This window comes from Camelus bactrianus, chromosome 16, assembly GCF_048773025.1.
Source record: "Camelus bactrianus isolate YW-2024 breed Bactrian camel chromosome 16, ASM4877302v1, whole genome shotgun sequence".
Classification (NCBI taxonomy): domain Eukaryota; kingdom Metazoa; phylum Chordata; class Mammalia; order Artiodactyla; family Camelidae; genus Camelus; species Camelus bactrianus.
In genome coordinates this window covers 46,683,949-46,702,541 of record NC_133554.1, presented here as the reverse complement: position 1 = coordinate 46,702,541, position 18,593 = coordinate 46,683,949, and the positions used below count along the sequence as shown (strand labels likewise).

The window sequence follows — 18,593 nt, the reverse complement described above, 5'->3', positions numbered from 1 at the left end:
CTGCCTTGACTTTCTACAAGAAACTAAATACTGACAATGGAGTAAAGGATAAGAAGAGTTTTGTAACGTTACTTTCATTTCCCTGACAAGGTAAGATATACTGACTGAGAAACGCCCTCTCTCTATGTCTTCAAATGATCTGAAATCTTTCACAGTGGAGGGAATTGCTGCAGTTTCCCATGATCTAGACACATTATAAGGAAACTTTCAATTCACCAGCCTGACCCCTGATGGGGACAAAACCAGGGACACTAATCCCAGGAATGGGAATGGCACCACGTCACAGGAGAACCCTCATCTCTCTCTGGTGCCCACCGGTGGCACAGTGTCAGTGTGTCTGGAAGCCATGACTCAGTAGAGCTGGAGTCCTGACTTCCTCCCTGAGTAAAATGGCAGATCTCACAGTAGCAGAATAAGAGCAAAAGAGTAAAACCTTAACAGTTGGCTTCCAATTCGAAGACCAGAAACAAAGTTCAATTGATAGGCCAAGCCAAGAGTGAAATTTTCCCCTTGATGCCCAATAAACCCCATTACCCAGCCAGTGGCCCCATGGGGAATCACTCCAGGGAAACAGCTTCCACAAGCTGAACGCTTTCTGAGGAATGCAGCACACATGAACACAACCACTGATAAGAAGGCAGACTTACCGCCGCTCCCCGTTGTGCTCAAACTTGATTCTGACGTCACTCTGCCAAAGAAATGATAAACAGGTTACGGGGGTTCTCTGGCTTGTGTCACTCCCGCCCTTCCCAGGTTAAGCCTCAGGCAGTCCTTTAGCAACATCAGGCAAACATCCCTGATGGCCCCTGTTGGAGCTTCTCTACCGGACAGGCATTCCTTCCAATGAGTTGTAGCCTTCCAGTTCTAACCTCAGGGGCAATAAAGCTCTTGGGACAAGATCCCCAGGTGGCTGCCCCAGCTCAGGTCCTCTGCTCTGATATGCCATTTGGAAGTTCACACTCTCTGTTCCCATAACTGGCTCTGGAGTTTCTCTCCCACCATATCACTGCCTCCTGGCCAGGATACTTTTCCTTCTTGGCTGATGTCACTAAACAGAAAAAGAAATCTTAATACTGATACTTCCTAGCTATATGACCACAAGCAAGTAACTTATCCTCTGTGAGTCTTAGTTTTTCCATCTAGAGTAGGCCTAAACACAATTTGCACAGTTGCTATGAGAACTAAAAAAGAAAATGTAAGTAAAATACCAAATACATCGTAGACGAGTGATAAGTTGCTGCTGCTACTGATAATTTCCATGATCCTTCAAGGCTACCCTCAGTGGGCGTAAAGTGTGACCCTGGACAAATACCTTATAATTGCCCCCAGCTTTAGCCTAAATGTCCATCATGGGTACCCTCTAAGCTCCAGGAGGACAGGAATCATGTCCATCTTGCTTCTGTAGCCCAGTGACAAGCAAAGGTTGGTATATGAAAAGAGTTGGGTGCAAGTATCTGAAATAAGAGGAAGTAGAAGTGTTAGAATGTTAAGTAACAAATCAAGGAGGAAAAGATACTGTGAAGGGCAAACAAACATCCTGAGGCGTTAAAGATGACAGGAGAAGGGAAGAGATTTCACAGAAGAAAAGAACAGGTATAGAGAAAAAGAAAGCTAAGATTGTTAGGAAACCAACAAGTAATAAACATGAAGGTAAGAAAGAGTTCATAGTCAGTGATGAATATCATTATAATTCTGTATAATGAAAACTATACTGAGATAGACAAATTAAGAGATTGTGTGGTTTGGAAGAAAGAAGAGGGTTTCAGAGTATTTGAAGATGAAGAACACAGAGCAGACAGAGAAAACAACAGAAAAGGGAAAGCTGACAGGTAGGGTGGGTGCACAAAGGACTTCTTTTTCCCAAGAGATTTGGGGGGCTATACTTCTCTTCCAGTCAAGAACTAGACCAGTGGTTCTAATTTACACTCTAAAAATTATTGAGGACCCCAAAGAGCTTTTGTTTATGTAGATTGTATCTACTGATATTTGCCATATCAGAAATTAAAGTTGAGAAAATTCAAATTTATCTTATTCATTTAAAAATAATTAAAAGTCATTACATGTTAACATAAATACATTTTAATTTAAAAACTGTATGTTTTTTAAAAAGTGAAGTGAGAGAATGCAAATCTCTTTAACGCATGGCTTAATAGGAGGCAGCTGGATTCTCATATCAGCTTCTGTTTTCAAACTGTTGTGATAATACTCATCATGCAGTTTCTGGAAAACTCTACGTTCCTAAGAGTATGAGGGTGAAAAGGGCATTATTACGAAATAGTTTTGACCTGATGGACCCTCTGATAGGTTCTCGAGAACCTCCTAGGGGTTCCGAGAACACAGCTAAAGGGTCACTAAATTAAAATATGAGTACATCCTCTAACCCGTTATTTTAAAGACAAGGAAATAGAGGCTCAATGAACTTCATATCCCTGAAAAGTTCACATACCAAATAGTGGACAGCAAAGCTCCCCTGAGGAGCAAGGCTGCAATGTGACAGTTCTTCAAAATAACAGCCCTGATACAGCTCTCATCCTTTGATGTAATATATGGACCACTTTATCCATTAACAATAATATGACAAGCGCTAACAATTATTGAGCATATACTATATACTAAATCTTGTTCTAAACATGTTGCATATATTGATTAAACTAACCCTATTTTCCAGGAGAAACTGAGTTACAATGAAGTTATATCAGTCCTCTCAAGATCACAATGCTTTAAGAGAAGAACCAAGATTCGAACCCTGGAAGCCCAAATATGCTACAACTTAAGTGTCACACAGGCAAGGGAGGTTTATTTTACTCACAGATGCAGGGCTTCAATGGGAGCAGTGAAAGAAACTATAAAAGAATCTTTTGAGACCTTACTTTTCAGAAATCATGGAGGAGATGAAGTAATAATGGAGTCAAAATCAGGAGATCAGGGTAGCAGTCATGCAGGAAGCAATGAGGCCTGGGGAACCAGTAGGGGAGGCTTTGGCTGAGGTTGTGAGTGGATGAAGATGAAGGAGTTGAAATGGAAAGGCACTGTGCCCCATCCGGTCTACATTCTTGGTGAGAGAGTGAGTGTGGGTGTGTGTGTGCATGTGTGTATGCACCTGCATATGCACAGGCACCTGAGCAGAAAGATGGACACTGCTGCAGAGGAGATTATCACATAGATTCAAGGCATGGACGAGTGACAGCAGTTTTTTCACTGTCTTTTTTTTCTCCTTCCCCTGAAATGCTAAGCCCTTCCCATGGCAAGGGCCTTCCAAAACATGATGCCTGCGACACGCTACCACGAAGTGACTTGCCATCTCCAGCATCCCACCATCCAGTTCCACAACTAGCTCTGGACCATTTCAAGTGCTCCACGCAGTTTACAGTCCTGCCCGTCCCTGTAAGTAGGTTACCACATCCTTTCACCTACTCCTGCTCACAGCCTGGCATAAACTTGGTGGAGCTCTCATTATTATTTTATTAATAGATTGTATTTTTAGACCAAATTTTTAGATTTACAGAAAAATTGAGCAGATAGAGCAGAGAGTGACCATATACCCTTTTCCCCCTCCCCAACCCCAGTTTCCCCTATTATCACACATTAGTATGGTACATTTCTTACCACAGTTAATTAACCCATACTGATATAGTAAATAAAGTCCATAGTTCATGCAGATTTCCTTAGTTTTTTCCCCCTGTGTTGATTGAAAACATTTTTTATTCCTCTGCTGATTTTTATCTAATTTTCTAATAGTAATAAAAAACACATAGCTCTCTTCCGTAAACTGGGACACTATATTCAGATGCACCAATGAAGGAATCCCCTCTGTCCCTTTGTGGGACTGAAGGAAGTAAATCTATTTCACAATGGGCCATAATGTAAATACTATTCTACATGAATTTAGTCAGAAAGGGAATCAAACTTGTGCCTCAAGCCACAAATCACTCTTACTCAAGACTAATCTAGCCTATGATTAGTAAGCAGTGAAAGCAAAGATGCCTAGACTTTGAATCCCTTGTCTGACGTGGTAACAGCCTTTTCAGGTGCAGGCCCATGACTGACTTCCAAGTACCACATGGTGTGCCCAAATCTGCCTAGTTCCTAAATCTCAGTTTACCGTGTCAGAGTGACTAGAAGAAGCCATGGACAAGAAAGTTCAGCTAAAGACAACTGGATTCAATTCCTCCCTGCCAACCATCCTCCTGGCCTCTCTGAGGCATTTCGCACTGGTGGCCACAACCTCTGTCATGAGATTCCCTCCCCTTGGCCTCTGTGACTCCACCCCAACCCAGGGAGCTGCCACCACTCTAACCACTTCTGCTTCTTTGCCGATTCCTCTTCCTCATGCCTTCTCCCACCCCTCCCCCAACATGTGACTGTTCCTCAATGTTTGGACTTTTGGCCCCTGGATTTCTCTCCCTCTTCTCACATCCTCTCCTCAGAAGGAATTTTTTTAAAATATGAAGCAACCTCTAAACAGAAGATTCCCAAATCTCTATGTCCAGTCCCAATTTTTCTAGCAAAACCTCATCTGTCTGCCACATATTTGAGGCAGATAAGTCATTGTTAGGAATACAGCACTAGAGTCAAACTACCTAGCTTCAAATCCTAACTCTACAACCTCCTTATTGTAACCTTGAACTTGTTACTAATCTCTGTGAGTCAGTTTCCTCATCTGTAAAGTGAAAATAGTGATAGTATCTATCTCATGGAGTTATCAAAATAATTAAGTGAAATGACTGGGTAAAGATATGAGAAGAGTACCTGACACAAAGTAAGTGCTCAATCAATGATAATACAGGTCCATTACCCTTCAGCCAAAACCTCTGGGGCCACGAGTGTCTCAGAACGCACATCTGGGTCTAGAGAGGTAGTGGTATGTGTTCTCTACATTAAGTGACGCCTCCCCCAGGGAGAGGGTGTCTGGGCAGCACTCCCACAGCAGAGGCCCGAGCGCTCGCGGGTATTCCGGGCACGTCTCTGCATTGCTTAGCCTCTCCTGAAGTTAGCCTGGGGCTTTGTAACTAGTTCTGACCAAGAGCTGGGAACAGAACTGACTTCTGTACTCTCTTCCTTGGCAGCCACGTGCTCCAGGTCAGTGGAGCCACCCCCAATCAGGAACCCAGGAGTGTGGGAGCACTGTCCTCACCTCTCTGTGCTGAACATGTTGTGTAAAGTCACTAAGATTTAGGGTTTATTTGTTAACACAGCCAACACAAGTTTTTATAGAGAAAAGTGTGACTATTCACAGTAAGTGGAATAAGTAAAGATTATAAACAACCCTGAGTCTGTTTAGGCAAATTCTGTTGCCAAATGAGTCTGCTGCAAATTAAACAAACCAACAAAACCCAGCAGCAACCACCCTTTTAGCTTGTAGTACTCTCTGGATTTCAGAACTGCAGATATGTGACTGTGCACCTGCAAAAGCCACACACACAGTCTGAGAGTCCTTCACTGTAACCACAAGCTCAACCCTACCATGTGTGTATGCATCAACTACCCACCTAAACTAGTCTGCCTTCTCAGTGTTGCCATTTCTCACACTGGCTACAGGCTCAAACCTCTGAGTTCTGCTTGATTCTTTCCTTCCTTTCCCTTCCTCACAGCCAGACAGCAAGTTCCAATTCTCCTCTCAAGGGATCCCAGCGTGAGACTCTGCTTCCCATTCTCTCCTGGCCATTACTCTCGCTGAGCCCTCTCCCCTTCAATCCTGAGTTCCTGAAGCAGCTTCTGTGCTTCCTGGCTCCCCTCTTGCCGCACATTCTACATTCCTCCACAGTCTAAATCATCTTAACCACCACTTTCACCACATCCCTTCTTTGTTCAAAAAGTAATCAATGATACCCACGACCTATGGAATAAAGTCTAAATTCTCAACTATCATTGAAAGCCCTCTGGAATTTAAGTCCACTCCATTTACCTAACCATCTCACACCATCTGTTCTCCACGGAAACCCTCCCTCCAGCCAGATCAATGGACACCCTATTTCCTGAAATGTGCCATATACATTCCTTTCCCCAGGCCTTTAACAAGGTTTCCCGACCTGGAGTGCCACACTTCCTCCTTTCCACCTAACTAACCTTTCACACATTCTTCACAGTCTAGTGCCATTGCCACCTCCTCCAGACAGGACTCCACAACTCCTTCGGCCCACGCTCCTCTTTCACTTTCCTGGCCTCCTGTAGCCTCAGTATCTGTACCGTATATTTAGGCATAGTCACATCCTACCTCAGTTTCTTGTTTTCACATGTTTCTCATTTCCAAAAAGACTGCATGACTCCTAGGGTACAGGGAGCAATACTAATATTTATTTTGTCTCAGAAGCCTGAGTATAGCATAGGCATATGCTGAACTGAATGGAGAGGTGCCACAGCTGCTGAGAAAGAAGTTCTAGTACAAAATTCGGGTCTAGGCAGGTTCAAGATGCCTGCCCACCAGAGCCAAGCTGGTGAAAGGAAGAGTGAGAGCCACGCCCAGGAGAAGGACAGTGCAGGCTCCAGGCTGAGCTATAGATCTGGGGACTCAGCAGGCAGTAACAAGACTAAACAACGATAATGCCAAACTTCAGTAGAAATGACCTTCTCAGAGTTTGAACTCAGTAACTGAACATGTAACCCAAGAAGGTTCCAAAGAGTCCAAACAAATCAAAGTGTTTATTCAACAAAGGTTTGTGAACCTCTGACTGGCAAAGCCCCAGCTAACCATCCCCTCTGGTACCCTGTCTCTGATTCTGTAGTACTCCCTCTCCCTATATTTGCTACAGACCTTTGATGGCTCCCACATCTTTGGCTCTAGAGTCCTTATTTTCCCAAAGACAGTAAATAAATGAGAAGAAAAAAAGGAGGGGGAACAAGAATAATTTTACTTGTATGACTCAGGAAAGTCCTAAGAGATCAGTGGAAGAGATGATTATAAAGCCACCTTCTTCTCTGCCCTAGTTCTTTCAATGTCCCCAGTCCTCGCATTGTGCCTGGCATGCAGTAGGGACTTGGCGAGTGTTTGAATGAATCAATGATTGAATGGTGTATTAGTTATTTGTTGATACTTAATAAACTACCACAAAAAAAGGGAACCCCTTACCAAACAGAACATGAGGCTTGTATATTGCATTATGTTTTATTTTCAAACTAGCCAGCCTATCTAATCACATCCTTTGAAACAGAAAGGGAAGTCCTGAAGAGTTAGGTCTATCACAGTAAAAGCAAAAGATAGTCTGCTCAATACTGACCCTGCTGGAGGAACAGCTCATAGAATTCTCCTCTAGAACTGATGGCCAAGAGCCTGCCCTCTTCATGCCTTCTATGAAGAAAGCAACTTTTCCACTGTGAAGCACCCACTGGTGAGCATCTGGAGGGTCAGACCCAGACCCTGGGCTCTGTTCAAGCCTCTACCTACCATTCTGATAAGATTCAAGGGAAGCAGGAATCCGTGGAAATAAGGATTCTATTTCTTCCTCCACTGGGACTTTCATATATTTGGCTAGCTTCAGAAGTCTACAAAGGTCCATCTGACAGACAGTAATGACAATCCAATAAAGGTAGAAAACTTTTAACCCTTTCAGTTCCATGACAATCTGCATGGTTCTGGTTAGAAGTGTTCACAAGAGCTCATACCCACAATGCCAGAACATAACAGAAGTGATGTAATCACTACTACTTTACATCTGTACATTATTTTACAATGTATAAAATGCTGTATATTCTGTCTACAGTCTTACAGTAACTTTCAGAGGGAGGCACTATGTCTATATTTTCAGATGGAAAAACTGAGGTTTAGAAAGATTATCAGACTTATACATGTTAAAATTACCGTGACCAGGAGTCAGAAGAGCCGGGTTTGCTTCCTGGCTTTACTCAATACCTTTGCATAAGTGTTTTTGTAAACTTTAAAATATTACACACATGCTTAAAGTTGTTGTTACTATTGTTAACTGTTGTTGAAAGCACTCTGTAAATTGTAAAATCCCACATTAATGGATTATGAACAATTCAATGACTGCCACCCTGGTGCTCTTCTCACTATACTAAACTGTCCACCATCAAGCACTGTGGAGTTGATGACTGCTAAAGAGATGTTGCACACTGGCCTATAAAACCACCCACAGGCCCCAGCTACACCTAGGATGTGCCATACAGCTAAAAATGTGCAGCCAGCTCTAACCAGGTTATAGGCTTCCAGGGACCTAATGTCCAGGTGGGAGAGCACAGAGAACACAGATCCTACCTCCCAGCACATCACTGGATAACCGAGCACCTCGTGCCCATGTACTTCCACAGCTGCTCAGAATGCTTAGCTCTTCTCAAATACATTCTCTTTTTCAATTAATTACCTAGCCTGTTTACTCAGGGAAGAGAATGTCTGGAGTCTTGCCAAGCAGAGATATTAAATTAGGTTTTCCAGGCCTCAGCTCACAACAATTCTGTCAATGAACGGCCAGCTCCTCTGGCATTCCTTGCTGCGCCAAGCTTGAGCCCCATGAAGCTATGCCAATCCCAGCTCCGCCACCTTACACTGGAGTGCTGCTTGCCTCTGCCAGCGCCATCTTCTCCCTGAACAAATCACCTTTCCTGCTGGCCAAAATACTTGGTTATTTTCAACTGGGTCTCTGCAATTTCAATCTTTAGCCCAATTTGACATTTCTCAGACAAATTTGGCATCTCTTAGCCATTTAAATTAGGTGTTGATCTTTCATTCCTCTCTCCTAAGCATGACCTTCTGGCAGAAGAACTGGTAATGGAGAAAACTATTCAATCCTATCCCAGGCCCAAGCAACAAAAACAAGAATGAAAAAACGTGAATTCACTCTGTAAACTATAAAGTCCTATGTTAACAGATTATTAACATCTTGAGACTCTTAGGCTGGGCTCTTTTTATTACATTAAGCTGTAAACACCTCTCCCCACAAATGTTCCCACTACCCACATAGCTCACCCCATCCTTCCTTGGAAATGCGTTCACCGAGACTTTCTCTCTCCTGCTTTCAGGATTTTGCTGAAGAATACTACTCCTGGTCAGCAGCTGAACATCTGCTATACTTCCCAGGAGAGACACTTCTACAGCCTTGGCTTTACTAAGGGGAGAAGCTATTTGGACGTTTTCATTGCCCTTTTACCCAATATTAGCATAAAACTTTGAGCTTCAATTTCTAAACAGCCATGCTAGTTCCACAGCTTCATCTTCCCCCCCAGACTCCTATGTTCCTGGAACAGAATCTATAGAATTCCCATTGATAAGCTTATCACAATACGTAGAAATTCATGACCTGTATGGAGGAGTGAATGTACCAATGAATCATTACACATCTCCAAGCATGTACGTAATTTCTTGCCCAACAAACCAATAGTCCCTTATATAATATATAATAAAGTTGTGCTGTCCAAGATAATAGCTGCTAGCCACATGTGACTATTTAAGTTTAAATTAATTAAAACTAAATAAAAATTTAAATTCAGTTCCTCAGTTGCTCAATAGCCACATGTGGCTAGTGGCTACTGCACTGGACAGCACAAGTTTAGACCATTTCTGTCATCACAGAAGTTTACTGGACAGCACTGACAGAGGGCCACTTATAAGTAATACTGCTGTGAAAAACAGTGACAGAACATAGGTAATGAGTAACCAGTGCTCCCTATAAATCCACTAAAACAATTTGTCCAGGAAATGAATTCCACACTCTTCCAGCACTAGTATCAGATTTAAAAGCACATTTTAGTTTTAACGAGTAATTTCGTTCCTTACCAAAAATTTCTTTTTCTCACTGGCCCCTGCACATGAGCTTGTTGTTACTGTGGGGCTGTTCAGAAGGGTTGAGCTGCTGCTGTTGTGTTTTTTCTTTAAAAACAAAAAAACTGAGGTTAATAATTTGTATTCTTCATGCAACAGAAAAAAAATGATGATAGTCAAGTCAACTATGGGTCCAAATAGTTAGTACCTCTTAAGATTACTTGCTAACACTAGTCAATCCTTTTCACAGCCTTCTACCTCCATAAACACTGCCTTCACTCCAACAACACAGCAGCAGTCACAGTAAAAGATTAGGACTTTTCTTATAATAGCTTTTCTGCTCGAATTAGGATTCCTAAAAGGTAATCCCCTTTCAGGGAATAATCAGAGACCACTCCACCGCCCTCCCTTCTCTACCTGGTCTTTTTGGGCCTTTCAGCTCAAGAAAGTTTCCCCTTTTCACCTCCTAACTGATACCTACGCTAATAGTCCCATTTGGAAAAAGATCAGCTGACTGAAGCAGCGCTAGCAAGCACACTCCACATAGGAAGACAGGAAGGAAAGTGAGGTCATTAGGCTCAAACGTGGGGGAGGGGATTCACTTCTGGTAAAGCTCCTTCCAAAAGCAGCTTTGAATAGAAATGAGTTACAGCAAAGGAGAACCCACACAATCAGAATAATGTATAAGAACAGTGTAAGAATGGGCCTTATTCTGTTGTTCCCCCAATTCTGTATGGTAACCACACAAAATGAAAGCAGCTTTCTAAACCATTCTGTCTGTTATAACAGAAACAAAAGAACTCAGGGTCTCTAGTTTTCCTGAAGGCAGGAAATACTCTAGGGGCTATATCTAGCAGACTTCAGACAGAAAAAGTTCTAGGCCCTTATACTTTCTCTAGAAACTAAGAGTCCTTCTGAAGAATTGGTAGACAAGGTGCAAATGAGGAGACAGACGCTTAGCTGATAATGGAGAGAAGCTTAGCTGGTAATGGGGAGGACCACAAGGGAGGATTTCACGGGCAAATTTTCATCAAATACACCACACACAAACATTTGATACCCACTGGGAAGTAAAGCTCACCATCATTCACTCCTCTCTGCCGGCCAAAGGACCCAGGAAGAGGGAGGTAAATGACACTGGAGGGGAGAAGAAGGTTCTCACCAGTGTACAAGTTTAAATGTTAACAAAATAGAAACTGTTTTCTTAAAGAGCACAACTCTCAATAAAACAGGCACTCTCAACTACCTGAGTTAATGAGGAGTAACAACTACAATCACAAAATAAACAATAACAAAATCACGCATTGTTACCTTTAGAATATATGTTTCATTAAATAAATTTTTCTTCCAAATTATGTTTTACATAATTAATACTAAAATCAATTAATTTTCCTAAGTATATACTGTAAGATAGCTAAATACTTTCTAAGTTAGGGATCGTGAATCTGGATAAAATATTTGCCAAATAATTAGTAAAGGAAAAATTATATGAATAATGTCCCCATAATTAGTGAAGAAATTACGCTTATTCTCCACAGCTGAAACACTATGCACACAGTCAGATGCATGAGGCACTGGGACTCCAGATCATGACCTACACCTGGTTGGTATACATCACTTACCATTTAACAGACTGTGAAAGGAAGGGGCCAATGGCATTCAAGCCTGGTATTAGAGTATCACCAGCTTCTCACATACTTCCCACCTGAAAACTGCTCCCCAACAAATTTAGTTAAGTCAGCCATGGCTGCACACACCTGCCTATTTGGGTGACCCGAGTCTTTGTTCTTCATGGTCTCATATCCGGGCACCCGGGGACGTCGGCTCATCTGGAGGGCCACCAGATCCTTCATGATTGAGTTCAATGCCTCCTGTTCATCTGCAAAGAAAGAGAGCACATGGGCTAAGACACTTTAACACAGACTAGAAAAGTTCTTCAACAACTTATATGACTAATACTCAGGGAGTTCTGCCAGGGTGAAATGACAGACCCTGTCAACTATAATCACATGCATTTGATATGTTTGAAAAGTAGATAACTGAGGTCAGACTATGGTGATTTGAATTTTAATGGATTCTTCTTTTTTTTTTTTTTTAATGAATTCTTAACAGCTCTCCGATCATTTCTGGCAGCAATATCTACCAATTCACCAGGGGAAAGGGAGGTGCTAAACAGAGCAATTCTTCCAGTGCCAGAGAAACTCAACCAGGAAAAATAGACGAAAAGTTGGAGTGAAGTGAAGAACACCACAACACAGTGTAACAGAGTACTGAGTGAAAAGATGAATTCATGGAGAGCTGATTAGGGAACAGAGTTAGTCACAGACTTATTCTTAATGCATCATATGTAGAAGAGCATATTTAAAAGGTAACAAACAAGGACCGCAGGTCCCTGCTTTGAAAAGAAGTTGTTTTACAAGCCTAGCCTTTAAATGCCTGTCTCCCAATTAACAAGTTTACAGGCTTTCTGCTTCCCACAGGGAAGTCAAAAGGCAGTTCTATTGTTTTTCTTCCCTAACTGGCGAAGCAATGCATTGTCTCTGCCTGACTGGCATTACTTTTAATCCCCCTTTCTTGAAATAGCATAAGCACTAGAGTTCTCATGCATTGAAGACAACTGGCCATAACCCAGAAACTATACCAGCCCAATTCCATGTTTTGCAAAATTCTCCCAGGTCCATCAAGAGATCCTTGTGTGCTCAAATAGCATTGGGGAATTGAAAATAAATCACTTGCTCTGCAAAGGGACATGAAGAATGAGTCGTTACACTTGCTTTAGTGACAAGTGAGTCACTTAGGGACTTGGGGCACACCTTAAAAGATGTATAGAAGATTCCACCCAAAGAGTGTGCCTATCTTCTGCCCTTTTATCATTGTCTCTTGGAAATATTCTAACACCTCGTGAAAAGGAAAGAGCAGCATGAAGTATAGGAAATAAAATGGTATTATTTGCCTCTTTCCTCCTAGACCAAATTTGCTCAGGTGCCCCACATGCCCTCTGAGGAGGGGCAGGAAAGGAAGAAGGGTGCCCATGAAGAGATTTTTGCCTGCTCAGAAAAACAAAATTAGATTCAAGACTTGCAGGAAACACAAGTAGAGTAGCTTCCCAATTGATTTTACTTCAAAATAAATACAAAAGTATGAGAGTGGTATCACTGTAGCACCAAAAGAATGCGGTAAATGGGATAAGGAATGAGGAGGAAATAGGTACCTATAGAAAGACATTTACCAAAATTAAAACACATATATCCCATCAATTATTTTATATTTTCTAGAAATTTACCTATAGGCTCCTTAAAGAAAGGGAACTTGCTTTGTTTTGTTTTGTTTTGTTTTGTTTTTTACCTCCCACCAAGATTTAAAAACTAGAGCATAACAGCTAAGCTAGGACAATTGGCTGTGTGTGTGTGTGTGTGTGTGTGTGTGTGTGTGTGTGTGTAAGCTTATATATTAAATTGGCTTATATGTCACTAAATATTATATGTATAAAATTATTGGGCCAACTGTAACAGTAAATTGTTGGAGTCACTATAAGTATGATTACAACTAGGTGGATGTTCTCTGAGGAGCATCCAGTGATAGTCCTAACAGCAGAATTCGTGGAGTTTTTACTATAACTACCCTTGGAATTGAGAATTCAGTTGTCTTAGCTCAGATACGGAATCAAGATGGCTCTGCATACATACACACAGACACACACACATGCTTTTCAAATCAAATCCATGACAAGTATGACTAGAGAAATCGCTTCTAATTTTGTATGAGATGATGCTATTACAAGAGCTGGTTTATCAGGTTGACAAATTCTGTTTCCAGGAAGCTAACCAATTCCTGGCATTACTTAATGGATAAACTTGTTTGGTAGTTCAAGTGCTGAGAACATACCAGAGGAATGGCTTAGCGTTATCTCCTGAAATCCAGGACAACTGACTCAAGTGAAACAGGGGTACAGAATCTAACTTTGTGTAAAACGTGAGTACATTTCTAGACAGGTTCTTAAACTGATACTTCAAACTGAGGACATGGATAAAGACAGGAAGTAAATCAAGTGGCTCTTTTAGGCATTTCTTCCTGGATTGAGATTTTTAACTGAATTATCAGCGTTACTGTATGCATTCCTTAAGAAATAAAAGCAAACAAACCTGTTAAAAACAAATGTCGGCTTTCATAGAGTGCAGTAGTTAGTTATATGGACTTTGGAGTCAGAAAGACCTGGATTTAAGGAGGCCTTAAATAAAATCACTTTTTCTCTCTAAACCTCAATTTCCTCATCTGTAAAATGGAGGTAATAAAAGCATTATTTCACAGAGCTGCTGTGAGAGTTAAGCGGGGAAAAAAGCTTACAAATTATTCCACATGGTACCTAATAACGTAGTAAAGCTAAAAAAATGCTGGCTGTTATCATCATCAGTGGAAAAAAAGGTTAATGGGGAAAGACCGGAGGCCATTTAATGTACCTTAATACTTAATTTTATTTCTGAATTTTTATTAATCATTAACAACCATTTACTAAATAACTATCATGTATTATACACTAGACAGTTTAAGGTACTTTAAGGTATTCAAACTCTAGGGGTAAAAAGATAACACATAAATACAAGGTTATACAAATAAAGAGACTAAATTAGACAATATACAAGCCAGAATACATATACACACATATGTTAAAACAATTTTTTTACAGTGAGTAGCAAGAGGTTATGTAGATGATTTTACAGAATAAAGATTCTTTCAGAAAAGCAAGCTGATCCAGCTATGCAGGAGAGCTTTACAAATGAACCAAGGAGAAGGGACATGAAAGGAAGTGAGCGGTAGAGGAAAAGAAAAGAGGGTCAGGGACTGATCCTCAGTGAGTAGTAATCCTATCGAGTAGAGTAGGAAGAAGGTATGTTGGCAGAGAAGCCTTTAAGAGGATTGGGGAAAAAAAAAAGCTAAGACCAAAGAAAAGCCAAGGCAGGGGTAGGCCAGGCAGATCCAATAGGATAGTAGAGGTAGAAACAAAATTTTACAGGGAATCAAGAAGCTGGAGATTAAAAGAAAATTCGAAGTAGTGGAAATCAATTCACTTACGAACTTAACAGGTGAACAAGCTGATGCAGAAGTAATAGTATGCTATAGCCTTGAAAAGATTTCTCTAAGGATGGGGGTGGTCTGACATATCTAAAAGCTACCAAGAAGAGGCATAGAGGAAATTAAGAATCTAGAGGGAAAGAGAAGTCATAGGAAAAAGAAAAGAAGGGATCTACGAAATAAAGTTTACAGTTCAGGCTTGAAAAGTAGAAGCGCTTAAGCAGTCAGTTATCTGTAATTATCCAGTGGCATGTACTTTTTCTTCTCCGGATACCCTGACCTATAGCATGGGGGCTGTCAGGCAACACACGCCTCTCTCACAAGCTCCAGCAGGAAGTCACTCTTCCAGACGGAGCTATTACTTCTATCTAAAAGCAGCGTCTTAAGACACTCCCACTTATGAATTTCCTTGGCTAAAAACCAGAAAAGTTTCCAGAAACATGTCCTTTGATAAACATTGTTGTTCTGCATGATGCCAGACACTCTCTCTTTTCCATATCCACAAACCCCAAATTTCATCTTTGTCTTCACTTGATAAAAAATGTTATTTCTTCATCTCCCCCGTGTTCTCCCCAGCTCTGCCAACTTGCCCGATAACGGTGCTCACCCAGGAGGTCCTGTGCTTTAGAGTGTTTGTGAGTCAGATTTTACTATCTTACTCTTCATGACATTTCTCATACTCCCACTGCCTCCACCCTATCCATACCTGGGAAAACATCATTTCATAGTAAGTATAAGCAAAAAGGTCTGATACTCAATTCACAAGAAACATATTTTTCTTCAAGGACATGGTTGAACCTTTACTAGATCTCAAAGTCAAATTCTGGTGTTTATTTTTCTGTTTCTGGGATATAACAGCCCTTCAGTATTAACTGATGACTTAAAATTTAAAAATACATATTACAAACTAAGCTACTGCTTCCTCATAAGAATCAGTACATCACCATCATATTTTATTTTAATGTTTAATGAAATTAACCTTAAAGGTCTGGGACCACAGGATAAAGTATGTCAATCCCAAAACAACAGAATTAGTCTCTCCCTCCTGTAAACTTTACAGTTTTGACAAAGTACCTATAACACCTCATTGCATTTACTTGTTTATATGCTCTGGTTCACCTTACCTAACTATAACTTCTTAAAGATGGGATAAATACAGGTACAGAGCAAACACCGTATCTGACACATAAGAAATGCCCAGTAAATGGGCAAAAAAATAAATAGCTTACATAGTCAGAATCAAGAAAACTGCTTCTTGTCCTGTATGTAGTCCCCTACGTAATGCTCAATGAACCAACACTTACTTTTTATGAGTATCTACAATTCATTTTTAACATCCAACCATCATTTCATAAAATATCATGACATAGCCATGTTGATTTAATAAACTGTGATCCCAATTTCAATCAAAACAACTGCTAACTATTTAGAGTCTACACAGGTGGCCAGATTCTAGCCAAAGTAAATTGAGACTAGTTTAACTGGGAGTTCCCAAAAGCCCTGGACCCTACAAACACACGGTATCTGTAAATCACAATGATTCTGACTTCAAACCAAGTTAGCAAACCAGAACAACACTATCCTAAATCCTAAACTCAGCTCAGGATCATTTCCTGTAACATTTCCAAGTTGTTGCATATTTTTCAGTAATACTTCCCACTAAATTTTAGATTGCACTTATAAAGAATCCAAATAAACACTAGCAAATTAATCTTAGGTGTTATTAACAGCCTTTGCCACTGTAATTACTAAAACTAGGAGAGAATTTTGGTGTGATCAAGAAAAAGTGACCAGCCAATTCCTACTTTTTTTTAACCACATAGCACCAAACCCCCCAAAAAGAATATTTCCTATTATTTACAGGAATAAGTGCAATTTCCACTAGAAATTTACTAGGGCCAACAGCCAATATAAAATCTGACCTGTTTTCACTACCAACCCAAGTTGTCAAACAAGCTTGAGTCTGGGGCTTAGAACAGCTCAGGAAAATTTGACTGTTAACCAAGGAACCTGTAGGGCAGGGACTCAAATTAGTTTTAGTCCTTTCCTTACTGGGTTGGAGTTTAACAAGTATAATAAAAATATTAATAAGTCTGTGTTTCTCTCCTATTACCCCTTGAATTTATTTAAAACTACAGCAACTAAAGCAAACTAACCCGGGAATTTGAATTTTCATCATGTGTATCACCAAAATGGAAACTAGTACTTAAGTGAGACTCTGTGTGTTTGTATGTGTACATACATCTTCGTTGAGCCCTACGCAAAGCAAACTAAAGATCTAGGTTCCAAGAGAATTCAGTATTAGTTCTAATTGCATGTCAAGGTCATCTACGAAAAAGAAAGCGAGGTATGAGGGGAAAGTGCTGAAGAAAGCCAGGCAGTGGTTCTTAAACCAGCTTGTCTAGTAAACTGCAAAAACCAGGCAAATTAATTCTCCCTTCACTGTCTCACTTTCTTCATGTAAACTGACATTGGGACAAACGAGAAGACACCGAGTTCTTGGTCCTTTTACCTTTGGGGCTCTGGACCCTACCTATACAGTTTCTTTCCTATCTCTCCACATAATCACATACAAATCTTTAGAAAATGTTTTGAAATGTGAAAACAGGCTGACATCTATTTTGTTGTTAGACATGAAATGTAGCCAACACATCTGGACACTCTGACTGATTTAGCAGTCAAGAAAAGTGGAGAATGGCAGTGCACACCCTCAAGTGCTTCACACTCCCCTTTGGGGCTTAAGACTGCCCTCACTGGACAGAGAGGAAAGACTTATTAGCGAGATTATAGCAAATACAGGTTCACAAATCAATTGAAATAGTAAGTAATCAAATTCCTGAACATAAGATAAATGTTTGAAACCTGGGGGGTATAGTAAATGTTCATTTAGTATTTGTTGAATTATGTATTGCAATACTAGGCCTCACTGGGTTCCTTTTCTGCTTACTGTCACACACTTCCCCCCAAAAGCAAGCACTTCTGAAGCAAAGCATAAGAAGGAAACAGTAAACTCAACAAATGAACAAACCCAACTCTTACTGTATGAGGGGCAGCGTGGAAAAGAACAAGGCAGTTCATTCAAAGCCAGAGTTAAAAGATGGACTGCAAAAGAATATCTGCGCGATGTGACACAGCAAACACTTAACCTCCTACAAAAACCGACTTGACCTTGCTACAGGGCAAAGCAAACATTAATGTTCCCTCTTCACAGATGCATTCAAAGGCTTTGCAAATGATCCTTTTACTAGAGTTTAGCACTTGATTAGTTAGGACAATACCAAATACTCTGCAAAACTTAACACTGCGACAACAGTATCAAAATAACTGATTCAACCAGAGAAGCAAAGTACATCTAAAATGTTATTTGGTACTTAACCTAGTCCAATAGTCATTTGCTAAATTACCAAAAAGGACATGAAATACAATTCAGTTCAAATGCTGCATGTGGAAGACATTAAAAGCTCTTCGTAGATTACATCTTCACAACAGAAACTGCAAATATCGATAAAAAAATAATTTCAGAGACTCTTTTGTGTAGTGAACGTTTCTCTCTTTTAAAAGTTACATAATTTCAGGGACAACGATAAAAATAATGGATGTAGAACATTGCAACAGGTTTTTCAAAAAGTATAATGTGTATTATAATTGGCAGCCCGCGACCAATTTCTAACCTCCAGCAATCTGCGTGCAGTTCGCATTTCTCAACCGCGCTGTTGATAACAGTGATTGCCGTTTTAATCACCTCCCAGCCTATCTCCCCGCACGCCCTCCCCCCTGCGCTGGGGCACGCTCGGGGCTGAGAGCAAGCCCCGGG

General features: G+C 40.7%; 1 protein-coding gene across 4 annotated transcripts in view; it reads right to left on the bottom strand.

Moving 5' to 3' along the window:
* MAP3K3 (mitogen-activated protein kinase kinase kinase 3) overlaps positions 1-18,593 on the bottom strand; it is a 58,425-nt gene that overhangs the window by 38,969 nt on the left and 863 nt on the right. For 2 of the 4 annotated variants that reach the window (XM_074343462.1, XM_074343461.1), the window contains exons 2-4: positions 11,467-11,588; positions 9,725-9,817; positions 648-688 (exon numbers count right to left, since the gene is read on the bottom strand). In XM_074343462.1, coding sequence (XP_074199563.1) covers positions 648-688; positions 9,725-9,817; positions 11,467-11,588 — 256 coding nt within the window. The remainder of the gene's footprint in view (positions 1-647; positions 689-9,724; positions 9,818-11,466; positions 11,589-18,593) is intronic. The other 2 variants (XM_074343464.1, XM_074343463.1) reach the window with 1 other exon arrangement.